The 21,008-nt window shown below is 47.1% G+C and overlaps 1 protein-coding gene across 1 annotated transcript in view; it reads left to right on the top strand.

The window, feature by feature from the left end:
* CACNA1B (calcium voltage-gated channel subunit alpha1 B) overlaps positions 1-21,008 on the top strand; it is a 502,784-nt gene that overhangs the window by 185,152 nt on the left and 296,624 nt on the right. The window contains exons 4-5 of the mRNA XM_065418603.1: positions 16,011-16,102; positions 20,039-20,191. Coding sequence (XP_065274675.1) covers positions 16,011-16,102; positions 20,039-20,191 — 245 coding nt within the window. The remainder of the gene's footprint in view (positions 1-16,010; positions 16,103-20,038; positions 20,192-21,008) is intronic.

The following is a 21,008-nucleotide window of genomic DNA, read 5'->3' as shown; positions in this document are numbered from 1 at the left end:
AAAGCGAATGCAAAAGAGGGGTGTGTGTGTGTGTGGCCATTGTGAAATACTCAAATGAATATTCCTGGCCATTGTTTTGCATTATCTATTCATAGACTCATAGACTTTAAGGTCAGAAGGGACCATTATGATAATCTAGTCTGACCTCCCGCATGATGCAGGCCACAAAAGCTGACCCACCCACTCCTGGAATAATTCTCTCCCTTGACTGAGCTGTTGAAGTCCCCAAATCATGATTTAAAGACTTCAAGTCGCAGAGAATCCTCCAGCAAGCGACCCCTGCCCCATGCTGCGGAGGAAGGCGAAAAACCTCCAGGGCCTCTGCCAATCTACCCTGGAGGAAAATTCCTTCCCGACCCCAAATATGGCGATCAGCTGAACCCCGAGCATGCGAGCAAGATTCTCCAGCCAGACCCTCTGGAAAAAAGTTCTCTGTAGTAACTTTTAATATCCCATCATTGACCATTGTTACTAATTACCAGCGATGGCACGTTATTGACCTATTGACTAAAATCACGTTATCCCATCAAACCATCCCCTCCATAAACTTATCAAGCTTAATCTTAAAGCCAGAGAGGTCTTTCGCCCCCACTGTTTCCCTCGGAAGGCTGTTCCAGAACTTCACCCCTCTGATGGTTAGAAACCTTTGTCTAATTTCAAGCCTAAACTTCCCGATGGCCAGTTTATATCCATTTGTTCTCGTGTCCACATTAGTACTGAGCTGAAATAATTCCTCTCCCTCCCTGGTATTTATCCCTCTGATATATTTAAAGAGAGCAATCATATCCCCCCTCAGCCTTCTTTTGGTTAAGGTAAACAAACCGAGCTCCTCGAGTCTCCTTTCATACGACAGGTTTTCCATTCCTTGGATCATCCTAGTGGCCCTTCTCTGTACCCGTTCCAGTTTGTATTCATCCTTTTTAAACATGGGAGACCAGAACTGCACACAGTACTCCAAATGAGGTCTCACCAGTGCCTTGTATAACGGAATCAGCACCTCCTTATCCCTACTAGAAATACCTCGCCTAATGCATCCCAGGACCGCATTAGCTTTTTTCACGGCCACGTCACATTGCCGACTCATAGTCATCCTGCGATCAACCAGGACTCCGAGGTCCTTCTCCTCTTCCGTTACTTCCAACCAATGCGTCCCCAGCTTATAACTAAAATTCTTGTTAGTCATCCCTAAATGCATCACCTTACACTTCTCACTATTAAATTTCATCCTATTACTATTACTCCAGTTTACAAGGTCATCCAAATCTCCCTGCAGGATATCCCGATCCTTCGCCGAATTGGCAATACCTCCCAACTTTGTATCATCCGCAAACTTTATCAGCCCACTCCTACATTCGGTTCCGAGGTCAGTAATAAATAGATTAAATAAAATCGGACCCAAAACCGAACCTTGAGGAACTCCACTGGTAACCTCCCTCCAACCTGCCTGACAGTTCACCTTTCAGCTCTAGTTGGAAGAAAAGATCAGGGATACATACATACCGCATTACAGCATTCAGAGGGATGTATTCCTTCCTTCCTTCCTTCCTAGTGGCAATATAGTAGTATTAGGTATATTATTATCATTTCTGATTTGTACTATGGTAGTGTCCAGGAGCGCCAGCCATGGTCCAGGACCCGGTGTGGTAGGTGCTGTACAAATGCAGAATATAAAAAAAGTTGCTTCAAAGAGTTTACAGTCTAAATAATTGGACATTCTTGTGGGGGCCTGCCCTCCAGGGCATTGCACTCTGGGGCTAGAGGGACTGGAGGACAATTCAGAGTAGGCGAACCCCTTTCCTGCCTTACATGTGCTTCCCTGGGAACCCGTCCAGCAGTGCTCTGTGTGGACCTTTGGACAAGAGAAACCTGTTGCCAGGAGCACAGTCCAGCACCAATGGAGGGGTCAGGACAAAAAACCAAACCAGGAGGGGAGCTTTGCACCGAGCTAACCGACATATCTGGGGGAATAAGTGCCTAGTGGGCAGAGGACAGAAGGCGAGTGAATACTTTGGAACCATTGGCAGGTAGTGAGAGATACTGAGTGCACTACAGGCAAAGCTATGAAGCACAGGCCATAGAGAGCTGTAGGTCTGTCTCACGATGGGGTGGCGGGGGGTCCCGGACTGCAGGACTCTAGGGACCTAATTAAATAGAACAGGCAAATAAAAAATCCTGAGCAATCACAGCCCTTGGACATCCCCACCCCGCCCCTGTACAAAGGCAGCATGGCCCTGTTTAAAAAATAAGAAAGCCAAACGAAACAATTCCTGCTTGGGGCCAAATCCTGTGATAGGGTGTATAAGCCCCACACTGGTTAACGATGGGTTAACCAGAGCTTGAGCCCAATTAGGCCACCAGATGGCGCTGCGGGTGGGTAGCATAGTGGGTGATCAAACCCAGTGGGGATGGAGCTGGGCTTTCCTAAAGGAAGGAGCACGGGGCTGTGGGAAAGGAGGCCAGAGAGGAGCCCTCGGTGAGCGGTGACTGGGAGTTTCCTCTTGTGGGCTAAAGGCAGAGAGAGGGGTGTTTAGGGGAAGCTGTGTCAGAGGCTTCAGAGAGCAGGACGCAGACGGCCGGGGGACTGGAGTGACCATCAGCAAGGGGACGCTAGAAAGCAAAGAGCGGCTCTGCTGTTCCCAGCCACGAGGGGGCCCACTAATGGTGAGCTGACTCTTCTAGACCCTGACTCAGATTTGCCTCATGCAAAACTCCCCTTTGCGTTTGGCGAGAGGTTTGCACAAGAAAGGCCCGAGCAAAGAGCTTCAGGACAGGGCCTTTGGTGAAGAAATGGGAAATTAGTCCCATCCGCAGCTCCCTGCACGCCATGAGGTTTCCTCCTCCACCTGTCGCATCCTCTCTCTCTCCTTCTGAAGGAGGCTGAAAATGCCCCGGCGAGGATCCGTTCTGGTGGCTGTTTTCTTGCCCATGGAAGCTGAGGGGAGGTAGTGAGGACAAGTAGGTAGCTTCTTCATAGGGAGAAAAAAGCAGTCTCAGCCCCAGAGAGGAAACCCAGGAGAATCAGGCCTCTTGGCAGATGTTAGAACAAACCAACCCACCCCCTCCGTTCCACATGCAGCTGCAAAGGGAACGTGGTCAAAGAGAGCCCCCCGGTTTGCTCTGCTGTATGTGGCGAGGGGAGCATATCTTGGCATGCTCCTCGGGTGATAGGATGGGTGTGAGTGAAGCCTGGGAGCTTTGGATGCTGGGGGCAGGGGTGACTTGCTCCCCAACCTGGAGTAAACAAGTGTGGTTGTGTCTCACCCCCATCCCTGTCCTCCGCTCTCCAGTGCTCTCCCTTAGGCGCACGTGGTAGGACGAGGGGCCAATGGGCCCTGTTAGCTTCTCTAAAAAGGGAATGAAGGTGACGGAGCCCAAAAGGGAGGTGTTATGGAGATGGGGTATCACCCCCTGCCTGGACATGAAGGGGCTTGGGGGGATTCTGCCCCCCTCCATCCAAAGGTTGGGGAACTTTTTAAAAAAAATCCTAGCAATGGCTGACCCCCCCTCTGAAGCACAGAGAGAAAACGAGGGGCAAAGCGAACGCTCGGTAAATGGGAGTAACAATGCTAAGAACCTGCTCGGGCTTCCTTGTTTTCCTTCCTCCCCTTTTGTGCCCTAATCTCTCTTTCTTTGCCTATGATTTTATGCCTCGTTTCTTCCCACTTTCTTAACCATGCTCCCCGCTGTGCCTGCTCGACACCCCCCTCATTCTGCCTCCTCATGTGCCCCCCCACACACCTTGCCACGTGCCCCCACCTGCCTGCCAGGAGAATATTAAGGGTCCGTCTACACTGCAAACAAACAGTGCGTTCTTAACTGGGGTTAAAAGTAGCAGTGAGGACATGGCAACTCTGCTTTAAACTCGGATTAGCAGCTTGAGTTAAGGCCTGTAGGGAAGCGTGGAGTTAAACTCGAGTTGCTAAGCCAGGTAAAAGTCAAGTTCCTGGTCTTCTCTATCTTAACCGAGTTAAGAACACACCTTCCCCAGTGTACATGTGCCCTGCGCTAGCTCATTCCATCCTCCCTCTTTCCAGCAATGGGAGAGGCAACCCCTCACGGCTGAGATGAGGAACTGCAACCGTGCTGCATGCATGAGGTTCCATCAGGGACCCAGAGCTCCATAACGGGGTCTGGAGTGTGGAACCTGAGAGGTGTGACACTCAGCAGCTCCGGAGAGCTCTCTGGGGGCATGGCCCCTCGCTTCTCCCCCGTCACATACCCCAGGAACAAACCCTCTGCCGTGCCCAGTTTCAAAAAGGCAGCTGTGTCTCCCTTTGCAATGCTAATGTAGCGAGGTGGAGGGTGACCTACTTTCTGGCTAGATCCAAATGCAGGATGGGTTTTAACTCTTCCGTGCTTGTTTTCCCAATGCAAAGTCAGGAAAACACAGCTGGCCAAGCTTCTCTGCCAGCTTGCTTCATGTTCAGTGGGAAGAAAAGTCCCCTTTGCTGTTTTGCGGGCTCTGGATATTAGTCCTGTCTTACCTAGTGTCAAACAAGGCAAGATCACAAGACACATGATTTACCAACATGTGCCCGTGCTCCTGGGGAGCAGCCCTGTCCCTTGGCTCTCTGCAACCCTGCAAAAGCTCAGTTAGATTTGAAAATAGCATGTCTCAGGATTCTTCTGGCTCTCATCATAAAAATGGGAGGGTCTGTGGGGGTCGTCCCCCCCAAGGGGTGAAATCTAATCCAGAAATCATGCTCAGGAGATTGGCTTTCGGTAGCTTCTTTGGGGATTTCGAAGCCTGATGTCACTCCATTCTAGGGTGACCAGACAGCAAGTGTGAAAAATCGGGACAGAGGGTGGGGGGTAATAGGACCCTATATAAGAAAAAGTCCCAAAATTCGGGACTGTCCCTATAAAATCGGGACATCTGGTCACCCGAATTGTGACTCTTCCTTTTGTGGGGCAGTCGTTGTGGCTTATTTTAGGAATGTGCCAAACACCTGCTTGGGATTTTCACGGAGTACCCAGGTCAGATGACCTCAGTTAATTCCTAGAGATCGATCCATAGGGATTGATGTATTCCATGGGTGACTTTCTGCCCTGCTTCTGTGCCTCTGCATTTTATTTGCTGATGCAGATTAATGATGGAATGAGGAGAGATGTTTACATTATATATCGAGGCCAAGTATCTTTGTACTGAATGAAGCCTGGTGTTTAATATATATAACCAGGGCTTGAGAAACCCACCCAGGATGTGTAGGAACTTGGAGCGAGTAGGGTGGCTGGGGTCAGGGAGCAGAACAGCTCCTTCCCCTGAATGCTTCTGTTTCCCCTTGTCACTTTGCCTCTCTGGGCCTCTTTCTGCCCATTCTTTGGCTACGTCTTCACTACAGGGGGGGTCGATTTAAGATACACAAATTCAGCTATTAGATATGCTATAGCTGAAAAATCACCTTTTTCAAGGTGTGATTATGGTCTTAAAAATGACAACGAGTAAAATTTTTACAAGCAGCTATGTCCTATTTTCAAAAGTGCCTATGTCACTTATGTGCCTAAGTTCCATTGACTTTCAATGGCACTTTGATAACTAAGGGCAGGTCTTCACTACGGGGGGGTCGATTTAAGATACGCAAATTCAGCTACGCGAATAGCGTAGCTGAATTCGACGTATCGCAGCCGACTTACCCCGCTGTAAGGACGGTGGCAAAATCGACCTCCGTGGCTTCCCGTCGACGGCGCTTACTCCCACCTCCGCTGGTGGAGTAAGAGCGTCGATTCGGGGATCGATTGTCGCGTCCCATCGAGACGCGATAATTCGATCCCCGAGAGGTCGATTTCTACCCGCCGATTCAGGCGGGTAGTGTAGACCTAGCCTTTGTCTCTTTAATTTGCAAGCTTAGAGCGGGGACTGTCTCTCTGACCTCGTTTGGGGCATCGAGGTGCTAGTGTCTTGCAAATAATAAATACCAATAAACAGTGCTAACTGTTATCTACCTTTAAATTGCACTGGGGTGGCTTTGGGGGTAGAGTGGGTTTTGGGGGGCTGGCCGCAGAGTTATTTTTCATGTGGGCTAGCAGGCTTAGTCGTGAGGCTAGTAAGTGTTGGGAAGCTGTTTCACACCTTGTAGATAACACTATAATCCCATGTTGGTGGGGGCGAACTGTTGTTGTCCTGCTTGGCAATGGCTTTGAACTATCATTGCCATGGACAGGGGTTAAATAAAATAGAGCTAAGGCTCCTTGGGCAGGCAGAGGAAGGAATGGCTAGAAAAGCACTGTGCAGAGGTCTGGTTGGATGATTGGATTCCTTTGTGTCAGCCGTCCAACAAAGAGCAGGCAAGCCGAGTGCTCGCATGTATGTCAGAGGGTTACTAAGGTTGATGGTTAGGGAAGTCTCTAATATGGAGTCTTCTAACTAACCCACAGATGAAACTGGCGGTGCTATAAATTATACAGCAGTGATTAGCATTCCTAATCTATTTGTCTGCCCAAATTTGGTGTCAGCTGCTTGCCTTCAGCAGCCAAGATAAAGCTCACACCCCACGAAATCAAATTGACTAGAAGAGGGCATCTTTCCAGATGGTGCAGTCAGTGCTCTCCTGGAAATCTGTGATATAGCTGGGAGAACAAGAACGTAAGGAAGAGAGAGAGAGACTGACAGCAACGCCATAGTGGTCTTTCGAGTTTGGAGGCAAGACGTGAGCAAAACCACTGCCAGCATCCTGACATCCAGTTCAAGAACTCATTCACTAGCCTTTCACCGCCACTGACCTGCCTTTGGATCTGTTCTTAGGTCACAAATCTGGGGAAAATAGTTTGATCTCATCCAATATCCTATTAGTTCACGTCCACCAGGTAACCCACCAGGATTTGGTGACAGAGGTGGTGTATGACTCCGCAGTCTCTTCTCAAGTAAGGTCCAAGTGTGGGATAACAGGAGTTAAATTTATTTGTATCTACATGTACTGTGATTGGGGTGATGAAATCTTGCTCTTGGGAACATCACTGGATCACTGCAGGGATCAGGAAGGCAAGAATTGCTACACCCCCTGGGGGAGAGTCGCATTGCATGTTGTCAAGTATCAGGGGGTAGCCATGTTAGTATGTATCCACAAGAACAACAAGGAGTCCGATGGCACCTTAAAGACTAACAGATTTATTTGGGCATAAGCTTTCGTGGGTAAAAAACCCACTTCTTCAGATTCATGGAGTGAAAATTACAGATGCGGGCATAAATATACTGACGCATGAAGAGAAGGGAGTTACCTCACAAGTGGAGAATCAGTGTTGACAGGGCCAATTCAATCAGGGCGGATGTAGTCCACTCCCAATAATTGATGAGGAGGTGTCAATTCCAGGAACGGGAAAGTTGTTTTTGTAGTGAGCCAGCCAGTCCCAGTCCCTATTCAAACCCAAATTAATGGTGTTAAATTTGCAGTTTCTCTTTGAAGTCTGTTTCTGAAGTTTTTTTGCATGTTGGTTCAGCTGCATTTTGGAAGACTTTCGTCTTCCTCTGAAGCATCAGGAATACCCCACTACTGGAAACAGGATAAATGGTTTGATGGACTAGAATGGCAGTTCTGGTGTTTCTAAGTCTGGAGTAGCAGGAATCGTTCCAGATCAGCACTGAGCAAGGCTGTGGACCTGACTTTGTCCCACTGTCATAAAGCAGAAGTAACTCCATTGAAGCCAATGGGATTACACTCATGTAATAGTGTATGATGTGAGATGAGAATCGAACCTTGTGTGTAGTAACCTTGCATAGCACCTGGCCACATGTTATGCCTAGGTCAAATGAGTAACATGAATTCTTCATTTTCACGAGCATCCGATTCTCATTGACTTTCAGTGTGCCCTGAAAGGCGTCACCTTGCATAGCACCTGGCCACGTGTTATGCCTAGGTCAAATGAGTAACATGAATTCTTCATTTTCACGAGCATCCGATTCTCATTGACTTTCAGGGTGCCCTGAAAGGCGTCACCTTGCATAGCACCTGGCCACATGTTATGCCTAGGTCAAATGAGTAACATGAATTCTTCATTTTCACGAGCATCAGATTCTCACTGACTTTCAGGGTGCCCTGAAAGGCGTCTTTGCCAGGCTTTTCTGGAGTAGGTGGGTATCACACTCTCACACAAATGGACTGACTGGTGCATACATGCCCTTCCTCTTGATATTTCCCATTGAGTGCTGCTTGTTCTGTTGAAACAAGTGCTAAACTTTCATATCAAAACCAGAAAGCAAGTGACAGTCACTTGGTCTTGCTCGAAATAGGGCAGATTCCCCTGAAAAGTTCAGATGCAGCACATGAATGGAACAGTTCAGGAGTCTGCTGCCACGGGGCTGAGGTTGGAGTGAGCTTAGAGTGATTTATGGTGTGGGGTAGACACTGGTCCGCTGTTTGTGGGGCTAGACTGTTGATCACACTCAAATTCAGCCAGCTGCTGGTATTCACAAACCCCGAAAGTCTCATCAACTTGTACCAGAAAGGTGCTACTCACTATGCTTCTGTTCAAATGTTTCAGTTGTCCAATCAGGGAGTGGAAGCGGTGCCATGTGATGAGAGCTGGTGGAAAATTGTAAATACTTTCCGTGAAAAGGTTAGGAAAAAAACAAAAATGTTTCTTTTTTTTCTACAGCTTCTGCTGATTTTTTAAAAAAAATAGGTTTTGATGAAAAACTACAAACCAGTTTGCAAAAACTGATTATATTTTTTGGCAGGGTGGGGGAGAGCTTCCTAGAAAAATCGGAAAATGTTGCAAGAAACATTTTCATGTTCAAAACAGGCCATTTTTTCATTTAAAAATTGGTTTTGGAATGAAAAGATTTCAACCAGTCCTACATGTGATCAGTAATACCTTTATGCTCAGCTGTGTACCAACATACAATAAATGACAGTGCCTACTTTAGAGCTTACAGTCTAAATGGAGAAGACAAGACATAACTGGTGGATGAAACAAAAAAGCAGGTCAGGGTAAGGGACAGAAGGTGACAAAAATAATTGACTAATGATGCACGTAGCCTCTCAGGAGCAGTAAGTGCAACTTACCATCTGCCTAGCTGCTGTCAGGTTTCGGCTCCCTTTATGTATTATGGCAGAGGTGAGTTCCAAGGAGGGCTAGGGTGGTGACTTTACCGATATGCATGAGACGGCTTTTCCAAGCAGAAGGGGCAACACGGGAGAAAGCGTGAAGGAGCTTGGGGTAGAAGCCCCGAATGAGGCGTGTTGAAGCGTGAATAGATCCAATGAATGGTTCGTGAACCGCTCGGAGTCTGGAAATTCGTTTTCCAAGCTAGTCCGCCAGTTCTTGTGAAGAACGGATACAACTGACAGCTGTCAGGCATGGCTTGCAAATGAGTCATAGACCAACCCAGTGGCCTGCATGTGCCAAACACATACTGTTCAACCAGTTATAGCAGAAGAATTGTGGAACTTGGTGATATGGCATTGATTTCAGTCTCAAAGCAGGAGATGGAGGTCTCTGGGGCCTAGATGACTTGGTATGGGTCTAGAAAATCTGGGTCCAAAACTTGGTTCTACTACTGTTTTGTTATAAGGTCTTGGGCAAGTCGCTATATTCCGTTTCCCCATACATAATATGGGGATAATACACATACCTAACTTTGTAAAGAGATCTGAGACCAAGAAGAAAATGCTGCCTGGAGATTATTGGTATTTATTTGGACAGGTGTCACCACATGGGGCTATTACACATAATCTTAAAAGTTCTTTTTCTTATTGTGTGAGCAGCATAGAGTCTTTGAAAAACTGCTGTCTTGTTGATTAGGTTTGTGATGCAGTTTCTTCTGAGGGAAGCTGTTGCAAGCATCAAGAGAGCTGACTCTCTGCCTTAATCTCTCTACCTCGAGTCAATTCTTGAGCCGAAGGTCTCCCTGGGAACTGGATACTGGTGTCTGGGCTGCAGACGCTGAAAGAGGGGTTTTCCTACCCACCATTTGGGCTCACCTCTGTTCTAGGAGTGGTGTATATAGCATAAATAAACCAGTTATCTTAAAAAAAAATACCCTGCATCCATGCCACTGGTTTCTCCTCTAACGGGAAACTGAGCTGCAAGGCCCTGACATCTGACAGCGCTCAGAAGAGGGGCGATGCTGTGGTTATTTTTCAATCTCAGTGGTTTCAGCTGCAGTTTGACATGACCCCCCCGCCCCTCCACACACACACACTTCTAGACTGAAGCTGCTGAATTTCTCACAACTCTAGTTACAATTCTCACGTGGAGATCTCTCCCTCGTCCCCTCCATTGCAACTTATCTCATTATCAACGGCGCCCGGGGTTTAGGCTGAAAAAAAACATGCCAAATCATCTGCAGTCTGGTGTTCCGCTAACCCTGAGCTTCAGTGATTATTCTCTGCTGAAGCAGGACCCACAGTGTCATTTAAGCAGAGGCATTCACAGAAAGCTCCTTATCTAGGATCATTATTCCTGGTACTTAACTCAGAAAGTCTCCCCGTGTTTAGTTCCCTCTTTCCTCTCCTCCATCCACCTATGGAGAGAGGGCAGAAAGCTTTTGTCATCCGTTCCTCATGGGATCATATGGAAAAGATGAACTAAATCTGCTAAAAGGCTGTAAAGCCAGGATGAATGCAAGATAGCAGCAGCTCTGAAGAAGAGGGTTAGCTTTTTCCAACCCTCCTCGCCTCGGGCTTTACAGATCCAGAGGCTCAGTTCGAATACATTTTCTGGCCTTTTCTTGCGACTGTCTTTGATCAGCGTTTCAATAAGAAGATTCACGATCATGTCTCCGTGAAATCCCTGGCATTGGGTGACAATGTGTCTCTCACTGTACTAGTACAGTAAAAATACTGAGTCCCCTGGCAATGAAAGCAGACAATTATTTACCCTGAGTTTTTCCTTTTTCCCCTTTGCATCATTTTATAACCAGAGAAATAAGCTTTTTTACCAGGGATCATTGGAACAGAAGATGTCACGTATTTCTCATAAATGGGCCTTGGCCTCTGAGGACAGAAATTGGCCAGAGAGCACTTTAAAGGAGGGAGGTAAGATGGGAAGTTTTAGTTTAGCCAAGCGATGGTACAACGGGATAACACAGTGCAATGCTGTTGGGCAGTGGGGGAATAAAGCACTACGTTTTCATCTTTGGACACCTTTGTTACAAGCCTACATTGGCTCACGAGAAAAGAGTTTTTGGTCTCCCACTCAGCCTGCTCACACAATTCACGATTAGACAGCGGAACTCACTGCAACAAGATGCTATTGCAGTCAAGAGTGTAGCAGGATTTTTGAAGCGCATTAGACGTTTATATGGATAATAAGAATATCCAGTATCAGAGGGGTAGCCGTGTTAGTCTGGATCTGTAAAAAGCAACAGAGAGTCCTGTGGCACCTTTAAGACTAACAGATGTATTGGAGCAAAAAAGCTTATGCTCCAATACATCTGTTAGTCTTAAAGGTGCCACGGGACTCTCTGTTGCTTTTTACAAGAATATCCAGGATTCAATAGGAAATATTTTAAAAATAAAGTAGTTTGGAAGGAATGCAGATCTCGTGCTCAGGGCATAAGTCAACCTGTGGCTACTGGGGTTGGGAGGGAAGAGCTTTTCCTGGGGGAAGGTTGTCCCATCACTGCCTGGGTCTGTTGCATGTTCCTCTGAAGCAGCTGGTACTGGCAGGCCACTGTCGGACCCTGGGTATTGGACTAGATGGACTGATATAATTGCGGATCCCAAGGATTTTTCTTGACTTGAGCAGTTCCTGATCTACTCAGGTAGTTCCAAAACGCTCCAATATCCTGCAGGAGTCGCAGTGAGGGGGAACGTGCAGCCCAGCACACAGCTATGGGGGTAAATCTGTTGCCACACATGCCTCACAATAAAACGAGGTTTCTCTAGGGAAGGCAGAGTCTGTATCGTTTCAGCAAGACTCTGTGCTGCAGCTCCGTTGTCAATCTCTAATCATCACACTTGAGTAAAAGTCCCTTCCTGGCACAACTGCTCAGCTTTCAGTCTCTTGTGCTTTCATAATCCCACTGGTTTCCCAGTCCTCCACAGAGTCCTCCAGCAGGGAAGTCAAGACCTACTATTTCTAAAGTAAAAAAACAAGCCGAAACCACCCACCCCAAACCTACAAATCATCAAGATGTCCTTATAACTCATCAAGAAGCATGAAAAGGTACAGCCCCAATTTCTTCCCTTGTTGCTAAGTCGCCTCTTAAAAACTTCTTTCCCACTATTTTTATTCTCACTGTCAATTTCCTCCTCCAGCTCTGGCTCTTCAGTTACTTGCTCTTTGTTCTCACTTGTTACGCGTGCAGACAGGAAAGCTTCCGCAGGATTTTCAAGTCATGCTTGTCATCTGGCTCGTTTGATCTCTCCCTTTCTCCCCCATTTTTATTAATCCTTCTTGCTCCAGAAGCAGCCCACAAAGGGTTCTGAGGGTTTACAGCTTGAGTTCAGGGAATGGGGGGGGGGGAGAAGAAAGACAACCCTTATGCAAATTTTATGAAGTTAGCAGAAGCCTTCAGTTAATTACATCCTTCCCTTCACTGGGGATTGGTATTATTCTCCATGTAGAACTGCAAAGCAGCACAGTGGCAGAATTGGCCATACAGGAGCTGTATATTATCATGCAATTATGTGGGAGAAATGGCATTATTGCAGAATATTCGGAAAAGTGCCTTACAGGAATTGTATTGTCACACACTGGGGTAGGGCAAATGGTTATTAACAGCACAGGGTAGGCGAGTGGCTGAGATCCTTGACTAAAGGGGGTGCAGGAAGCGGGGGTAGCCGTAAACCAGGGAGTTTTTATTCACTTCAAACCTCTTAAGAACACGTCAGGGGAGTGAAGAGGCGCCTCTGAGCAGCGAGACAGCTGGCGCTGTCACTGGGGCACTCACTGGTGCCGTGGGACTAATTGACTCTCTCCTGCGTTCACTCCCTGTCTCTCTCCAACAAGTTTGAAAGCAAACGGTGAGAGCACAAGGGCTCCTCCTCTCAGCCTGTAGCAGACAGGAAAGGGCCTGGGTCAGGACGACGTGAATCCACGTGAAAGCCACTGGAGGCCACGAGCACCTTCGGCAGGCACAGCCAAGGCTGACGGTTAAGGCTTGAAGTGTATGGCGCTGCCAGGCTGCAAAGGTTTGACACATGAGCACTGGCATGGTGGGGGGGGGGGGGGGGGAAGGAGAATGGCAGCGTGAGCATGAAAGCTTCAAATTCAATGCCTCCGAATGCGATAGCTATTGGCTTAAATCAGGGGTAGGCAACCTATGGCACACGAGCTGATTTTCAGTGGCACTCACACTGCCCGGGTCCTGGTCGCCGGTCCAGGGGGCTCTGCATTTTAATTTAATTTTAAATGAAGCTTCTTAAACATTTTAAAAACCTTATTTACTTTACATACAACAATAGTTTAGTTATATATTATAGACTTATAGAAAGAGACCTTCTAAAAACGTTAATGTATGCACGCGAAACCTTAAATTAGAGTGAATAAATGAAGACTCGGCACACCACTTCTGAAAGGTTGCCGACCCCTGGTTTAAATGATCTTCAGTAGCTTGGGCTCGGATGACAGTCACTCACAATATGTTCTCATTCTTTTCTGGTCGCTCCAGTTCGTTGGGAAGATGTAGGGCTAGTCATAGTGGCTAGAGACAGCTGTAACGTGGGTTGGTGCCCCCAGCTCACTTCATTCAGCCCCTGCTATGCCTGGACGGGGCTCTCACCCTGCTTTGCCCAGGCACTCAGATCCTGACTTTAGCACCTCCTGCTCCTTCAGTCCTGGGCTCCCCAATGTATTGCATGCCGGGGCTACACTGAAAACTTCTGCAGGCATAGCTTTGTCTAGCAGGGGCGTGATTTTGCCGGCGTCGCTTATTTCATTTGGGGAACTTGTATAAGCTATGCTGACAAAAGCACTCTTTTGCCTGTGTCAGCTGCATCTACACTAGGAGGGTTTGCCGATCTACCCATACCAGCAACCCCTTTCTGGCGTAGACAAGGCCCCAGTCCTGTCTGCCAAACTCTTGATTATTCCTGTCCCAGGCTTTTGTATAGCTTTCCCCTGACCTAAAGCATCCACTATGCTATTACAACCGCTGGAATCTCTCACAGCTTTGGTGATACATCTTAATGCTACTTGTGACAACCTCTGCTAGCCAAGACCTTTGGAGAGAGTGTAAATTGTGCTGCATTGCTTAGCGGGTTTGTGATCTGGGCACGTGTCCAGGGATGGACTAAAATGAGCCTCACTTTCAACGGAATCATAGACGGATGATGGAAATAACATCTTGGGCTTGTCTCATCAACGCTTTGGTTGCATAGGAACCTCTCCTGCTTGAGCCTAGCTTTGAGGCCTATGTAGATCACTAGGCAGAGAGTTGTATTGTCAAGAATTTCCCCCCCTTAATTGCTCTCCTAAGGCAGGATTTGAACCCAGCTCTCCAGTGGCAAAGGGCAGTGCATGAACACATCTGCATGATGTTAGGCCAGACTGCTTTACTGACCTCTGTGCACGAGGATATTTTTTCCGTCTGGGAAGGAGACAATGACAGAAGTGATGGCTGAATGGGCAGGAAGCAAGAATGGCTAAAAATGGCTGGGCCTGGGTAACATTGGGTCTTGCAGACTCCATTGGCAGGGCTAGTTCATCCACACCTTCCTTTTGTTCCCTCTGTTAAAGTAGCCTCACAACAGTCCTATCAAAATTAACGGATGTTGCTTACAATGACTTTAAAGGGAGCACTCAAGAGGGAGTTGGTGAGGTGCTTTTCCCTTCTGAGCTGTTTTCTTCAGTGGACGTGTGTTACAGGGGATCTTCCTTCCCCAGATCTTAACATTTTCGTTGTTGAAACACCAAAGGAAGAGCTGGAATAATTACTCTTGTCATTGAGGGGGCATTGAGTGTCTAAGTTGACTGGCAACCAGGGGTTCCAATTTCCTTGCTCAGGGAAGATTGCATTCCTGATGCCTTTTGGATCCTTTGCCCTCTTTTCTTCCCTTGGTGCTGGAGTGAAATGTGGTGCACTTAGGATAGCCTGAAACTGTGATGCCTTTTCGTTGTCTGTGTATGATGCCCTTTAGTGTCTATGAACTGTCTGCCTGCCAAGATGGCAGCCATTTTGTTCTCAGCGTTATTGCAGACTGTTACAGGGTAGATGCTCACACCATGCTCTTTCAGGGAGACTTTTCAACCAACTCTATAGTTGGTTCCATCTGGAGTTGGTGCAGTAGGTAGAGATAGAGACCCTCAGCCAAAGATGTAATTGACCTGCAGATTTCTGGACACCGGGGGCCAGTTTTCAAAAGAGCCCTATTAGATGCACATTTCATACTAGGTGCACGATAGGAGATGAGCTCTTGAAAATATGACCCCAACTGTGAGGACTGAGCAAATTTCAAAATGTCATCAACATTCTGAATTTGAAAGGGTTTTTTGGTGGGATGGGGAGTGGGTGAGAAAAGTTAGAATTTTTTTTTCGTAATTCCTCTAGCCTCCGTAATTTTCAAAATTCAAGGTTGTGTGTTGTGTGAATTCCTCCCCTCACCCAGGATCTTGTGGGGTGACTCCGCAATCTCCTAAAGAGCAAGGCAGGCGACTCCAGAAGGCTAAGTTAATAATTTTGAACTCATGTAACTGAAGGGGGTAAAATTGTTCAAGATTAAATGGAAAACATCAAAATCAGATAAAACAAAAAGTAAAAAACATTAAAAAAAAAAAAAAAAAAGCAAAGCTTGCGTTATATAAATGCACTGGTACTTGTGTGTCTGTGTACATGGGACACTCCTTTCTAGTGGATGGAATCAGAACTGCTCAACTGTGTCTCATAGGCTCTATATTGCAGAGAGCTAATGGAGATTTTCCTTTAACTCGAGTAGTAGGGATATGTGACTCAGGAGCATTGTGTGTTTTTACTGGCTACTGAATGCAGTGTAATGACCACCATAAAGTCCTAGGTGGCCTGAATTTGTTATCATGCTTCATTTATTTGTAATTTGGAAAACTTACATTTAATTCAATTTCTCTCTCTTTCTCACCTTTCCCCACACCCGCCCCTTTTTGTCTTAAATCAGGATTCTAGCCACCGCTGGGACTGATTTTGACCTACGAACCCTGCGAGCTGTTCGGGTATTGAGACCTTTGAAGTTGGTGTCAGGAATCCCAAGTAAGTGTAACGAGAATCATTGCAACATCATTGTCGTTGTCAGTGAGGCCCTCTGGCCTTTAGGGTCTGTGTCCTCTGGACTATATAGTCTTCCCCCTGCTTCCTATCGCACTGGTGCCCTGGCTTTCCATGCCCGGGACCTGATTTTCCATTGCTCTGTGTTGTGTGTCAGCATTTACACCTATGCAAAGGGATTGCAAAGTGCTACCACAGTAGGCTCCAGGATTGGAACTTCACAGATATGGTGCTTGAGACTTCTTCACTCTGGGGCTTGATCTGTACTCCAAGCACTGCCAGATGCCAAGTTTGCCAACCTTCTGGCCCCCCAGTGCTAGAATTCCCAAGGGAGATCTTTAGCTGGAGCTAAGGCAGTTAACACCAAATATGGATCTGGCCTCCCATGTTACTCAGGCCTGTAAGTAACACCAGGTAAGGGCAAGGCGGATAAAGGGACAGTCTCTATAATCAGGTTTTCACCATAGGCAACTTGATACTTTGTGTTAGTTTGAAGGGCCCAGATGCTCTGGTGAGGGGCACTGTAGAAATACAGGGGACTCCTAGTGATATCTGTTCATTTTTCCCTTGCTGAATTTGGAACGGAAGCATTTTCCATGCAGCATGAGGCAGTGAGAGGAAATTGTTTCCCTTTTAAATGGGATGCACTCACATGAAGCTCAGCTGTTCATCCGGATTAACTCATTAGCATCCTTCTCCTCCTCTCAAACAGCAGCCTGGTGTTTCAGCTGTGCTCCAGAGATGGTTTCTTGCAGCCAAAACACCAGGGGCTGTGCAGAGCTGATGAGGAATGCATTTCCCTGCCTGGAAACTTGAGACAGCAGTGTCCTTTTGGGAGCACAGATTACATAGGCATTTCCCATCCAGAAGGAAAGGGCTTGTGACAAGCTGGCCTTTATTTCTTAATCTGTATTTGAAATTAATTTGAAACAAAGACTGTGAATGGCTAGCCAACTACAAAAGCAGTTTCTCTTCCCTTGGTGTTCACACCTCAACTGCTAGAAGAGGGCCTCATCCTCCCTGATTGAACTAACCTCGTTATCTCTAGTCTGACTCACTCTTGCTTGCATATTTATACCTGCCTCTGGAAATTTCCACTACATGCATCCGACAAAGTGGGTATTCACCCACGAAAGCTCATGCTCCAATACGTCTGTTAGTCTATAAGGTGCCACAGGACTCTTTGCTGCTTTTATTTGAAATTAATAGTCATAGTGAAATGCCCTTGATCTGTTAAGCACCAATCAACAAGTGCTTTTTGAGTGTACAAGGCCATATAAATAGACAGGATAAAGCATTGGAGGGGAAACTAAGCTGAAATGACTTGTCTAAGATCACTTGATAAATCAGAGCTGGGACTGGAACTCATGTCTCCTACATCCCAGTCTAGGGCTTTAGCCACTAGGCCATTGACTGACCCTTCTTCCCAGCCCACTCGTGAGGCGCTTTGACAGTGCGGGAAAGGATTGTCCTGCCATTGCCCATGCTGTGGGTGGACGAAGAGCAGCTTCCACTCCCCAGGGCTGTAAATCCAGCACCTTTCTCTAGCATGAAATTCATATGAGAAACCAAAGCAAGTTGAATAAAATAACCATGATCCCATATAGGAACTGCAGGGAGGGTGAGATCACAGATACGAGAGTTTCTTAAAGGAGAACAACTCACCTCTCCATTGCATAAAGGCACCCCTGAGCAGAGAGATCAGCACAAGGAGTATGCGCCACATAAGTCCAGCGTACGCCTTATTCTGAGAGTGGGAGTGGGACTTCCGTGGCACTGAGGCTGTGTGCTGGCTGGCTGCATAGGGGCGAATTTCACCTCACTATCACCACAACATTACACCTTTCCATGGAATACTCTAGAGCCCCAGCCAACTTTCTAAAACTGATTATCTGGTGGGAGAGAATCTCCCATTTTGATACTTACATACGAGAAAACAGCCACGTTTTGTTTCATGGGCACTTATGCCTTATGAAAGCAGACATTCAACTTAATCCAGCAGCCACAACTCTTCCGCCCCTTGAGCAGAGTCATAACCATAGATCAGGGGTGGCCAACCTGTGGCTCTGGAGCCACATGCGGCTCTTCAGAAGTTAATATGCGGCTCCTTGTATAGGCACCGACTCCAGGGCTGGAGCCACAGGCGCCAACTTTCCAATGTGCCGGGGGGTGCTCACTGCTCAACCCCTGGCCCTGCCACCCCTTCCCGCCCCCACCCCTGAGCCTGCTGTGCCCTCGCTCCTCCCCCCCCCCCCAGCCTCGTGCACACTACGAAACAGCTGATCGGGAGGGAAGGGGAGGCGCTGATTGGCGGGGCTGCTAGTGGGTGGGAGGCACTGGGAGCTGATGGGGGGCTGCTGACGTATTACTGTGGCTCTTTGGCAATGTACATTGGTAAATTCTGGTTCCTTCTCAGGCTCAGGTTGGCCACCCCTGCCATAGATTTAAGACATACTATAGCTCTGCTATACAATTTAAAGGCTGCTTTGGCACCTGAGAGCTTTATAATTCTTCCCCCCTGCAATACACACACAGTCCTTAGATGTGCTGAATGCTGTCCTAATATGCTCTCTCCATGTGTCTGTATTTTTTCCCAGCCTAGATGAGTGTTTTTCTGTGCACTTCTGTGTTGACCTCACTTAAGTTTTACAAGGCAGTGGGACAAAGATGATCCTTTATTCCCACTGCTCCAGTGTGGGTCCCACAGCCAAGGTAGCTTTAAACAGGTGATTAATAGGGCATTGCTTTCCTTATGCACATCTGCATAAAATTATCTGACAGCTTTATCTCTTTGCCTTCTCCTCTTTTCTCCCCTGTTTTAATTGAAACTGAATTTGAGTGCTGGTGAAAAGGCCCAAGATTGGAAGCCCCAGAGATTGCAGGCCTCTGGTTAGCCACAAGATGGGTATGCGAAATGTAGTGACACCACTGCCTTTTTGTTTATAAATGGGTCTCACTTAAAGCAGGGCAAAATTTTTCCGACTAATCATTTAGTCACTGAAAAATGCCCTTGGGGGTTGACTGAAATGATTTGCAAATTTGCGTGGAGTTTGCCGAATCGTTTCAACCAAACTGAAAAAGTCGACGTATGTCGGTAACGTCGATAATGTTTCATTTGGCCCCGCAAAAATTCTGTTTTGATTTTTCAGGCTTTTGTCAGAAGCAAAGGAAAGGAGTCCTAAAAATGACAGGGGAGGGGAAGGGAGGAGACGGTGATGATGTTGGCTCCCTTTATAAGCTTTAGCCCCCAGGTTAGGGCATTCAGTGGGGATGTGGGAGACGCAGGTTCAATTCCCCTCTCTACCTGATGTAGACTAGGCATTTAAACTTGCACACTTGGCAATGGGATATTCTGGTATTGGGCTTTCTCAAACTCCCCTCTTGAAGCTGTTCCACTTTTTATCAATAATTATAGTCTCTGGAGTAGGGCCTTGAAGTTGTGTCTCCCACCTCCCCGGCGAGTGTGCTAACTACCAGGCTGTAAAGCATTCTCGCTTTTCCCCACCTGGCCCAGTGACTATGACTTACCACGATGCTCTCTCTGACCCACTGACTCCTTGGCCTCTGTGGGAAACGAGAGTGCTAAATTCACACCAATTGTGGCAGTAGTTTTTTTGGTATTTGGACCCGTGCTCTGGGCACTGGCTTGAGACCACCAACACGTTTCACATGAGCCACTGAACAGCTTTTAGGACCTGGCCTGGCTCCCACTGATGCTAATTGGAAGATTTTGATGGGATCTGGTTTGGAGCCTTAATCCTTACTGAGCAGGGAGAGCTTTGAATCAATGACCTAGAAGAAAGAGGCATTGCAGGACATTGCCAATCCAGAGCATTTTATTAAAAATCCAAACTCCCCTGCCCTCCAAAAAACCCCTTTTTCTCCAGTCACTGACTACAATAATTTCCTTGCTTCCTACAGGTTTGCAGGTTGTCCTCAAGTCCATCATGAAGGCCATGGTGCCCTTGCTCCAGATTGGGCTGCTTCTCTTCTTTGCTATTGTGATGTTCGCCATCATTGGGCTGGAGTTCTACATGGGGAAGTTTCATAAAACCTGCTTCTCGAACGAAACAGGTGAGATTGAGCTGCTGCTGTTCCCTCAGTAAGTCAGCAGGGCACACGTTATCCGTTTGAGGGCCTAGTGTTGTCTCTCAGAGAAGTGACCTACGTAAGAGAGGTTGAATTCCACAGGGTTTTTTGTGATGAGACTTAAAGCCAAAGTCCAGGAGCTTGTCTAGTGATGACCTCTTGACCCAGAGGTATCCTGGCAAAATTCCAGCTGGCATAATTACCTTCTGTCTCCCTTATTCACCCTGCAGTTTGACTTGGATGTAGTGGGCCCAGTTTTCTGCTGCTATAAGTCTGTGCAGCTTCACTGGCCCAGTACTCTTCACTTCCTGTCTTAAACTATTGTGTACTGAGCCTGTTTCTGTTTTTTCCAGGCTAATTTGTGTGTAACATTTGATTAATACAATTTCCAGTTTTTGTCTCTACGTTCATTCAGTCTTCTTCAATTTCTCTTTTCCATTCAAGTTAGTTTTCTGATTCTTTATTTTCCTCTGGGATTTCTGGCTTTCTTCTAGCTGATTGCACCACAGCCTTCTATATTAGACCCCTTTCTCCCTCCTTCTCTGTTTTCTTTTTTCCCCTTCCACTCCTTCTCTCCCTCCCGGCCCACCTTCTCTCAGTGCCACAGAACGCTTGGGTGCACACATGCGCACTGGCAACCAGATAGATTCTCCTCTCATTTACAGCACTGTAGCTCCACTGGATGGATTTACTCCCAGTTTACACCAGCGTGTGTAAGAAGCAGCTCAGGCCCTCAGTTTGTGTGTGTGTGTGTGACTTTTGCATTGTAACTGGCAACCAGGCACTCATGGCGCTGGCTGGA

This window comes from Emys orbicularis, chromosome 18 (assembly GCF_028017835.1).
Source record: "Emys orbicularis isolate rEmyOrb1 chromosome 18, rEmyOrb1.hap1, whole genome shotgun sequence".
NCBI lineage: Eukaryota > Metazoa > Chordata > Testudines > Emydidae > Emys > Emys orbicularis.
This window is presented reverse-complemented; position numbering and strand designations above follow the sequence as displayed.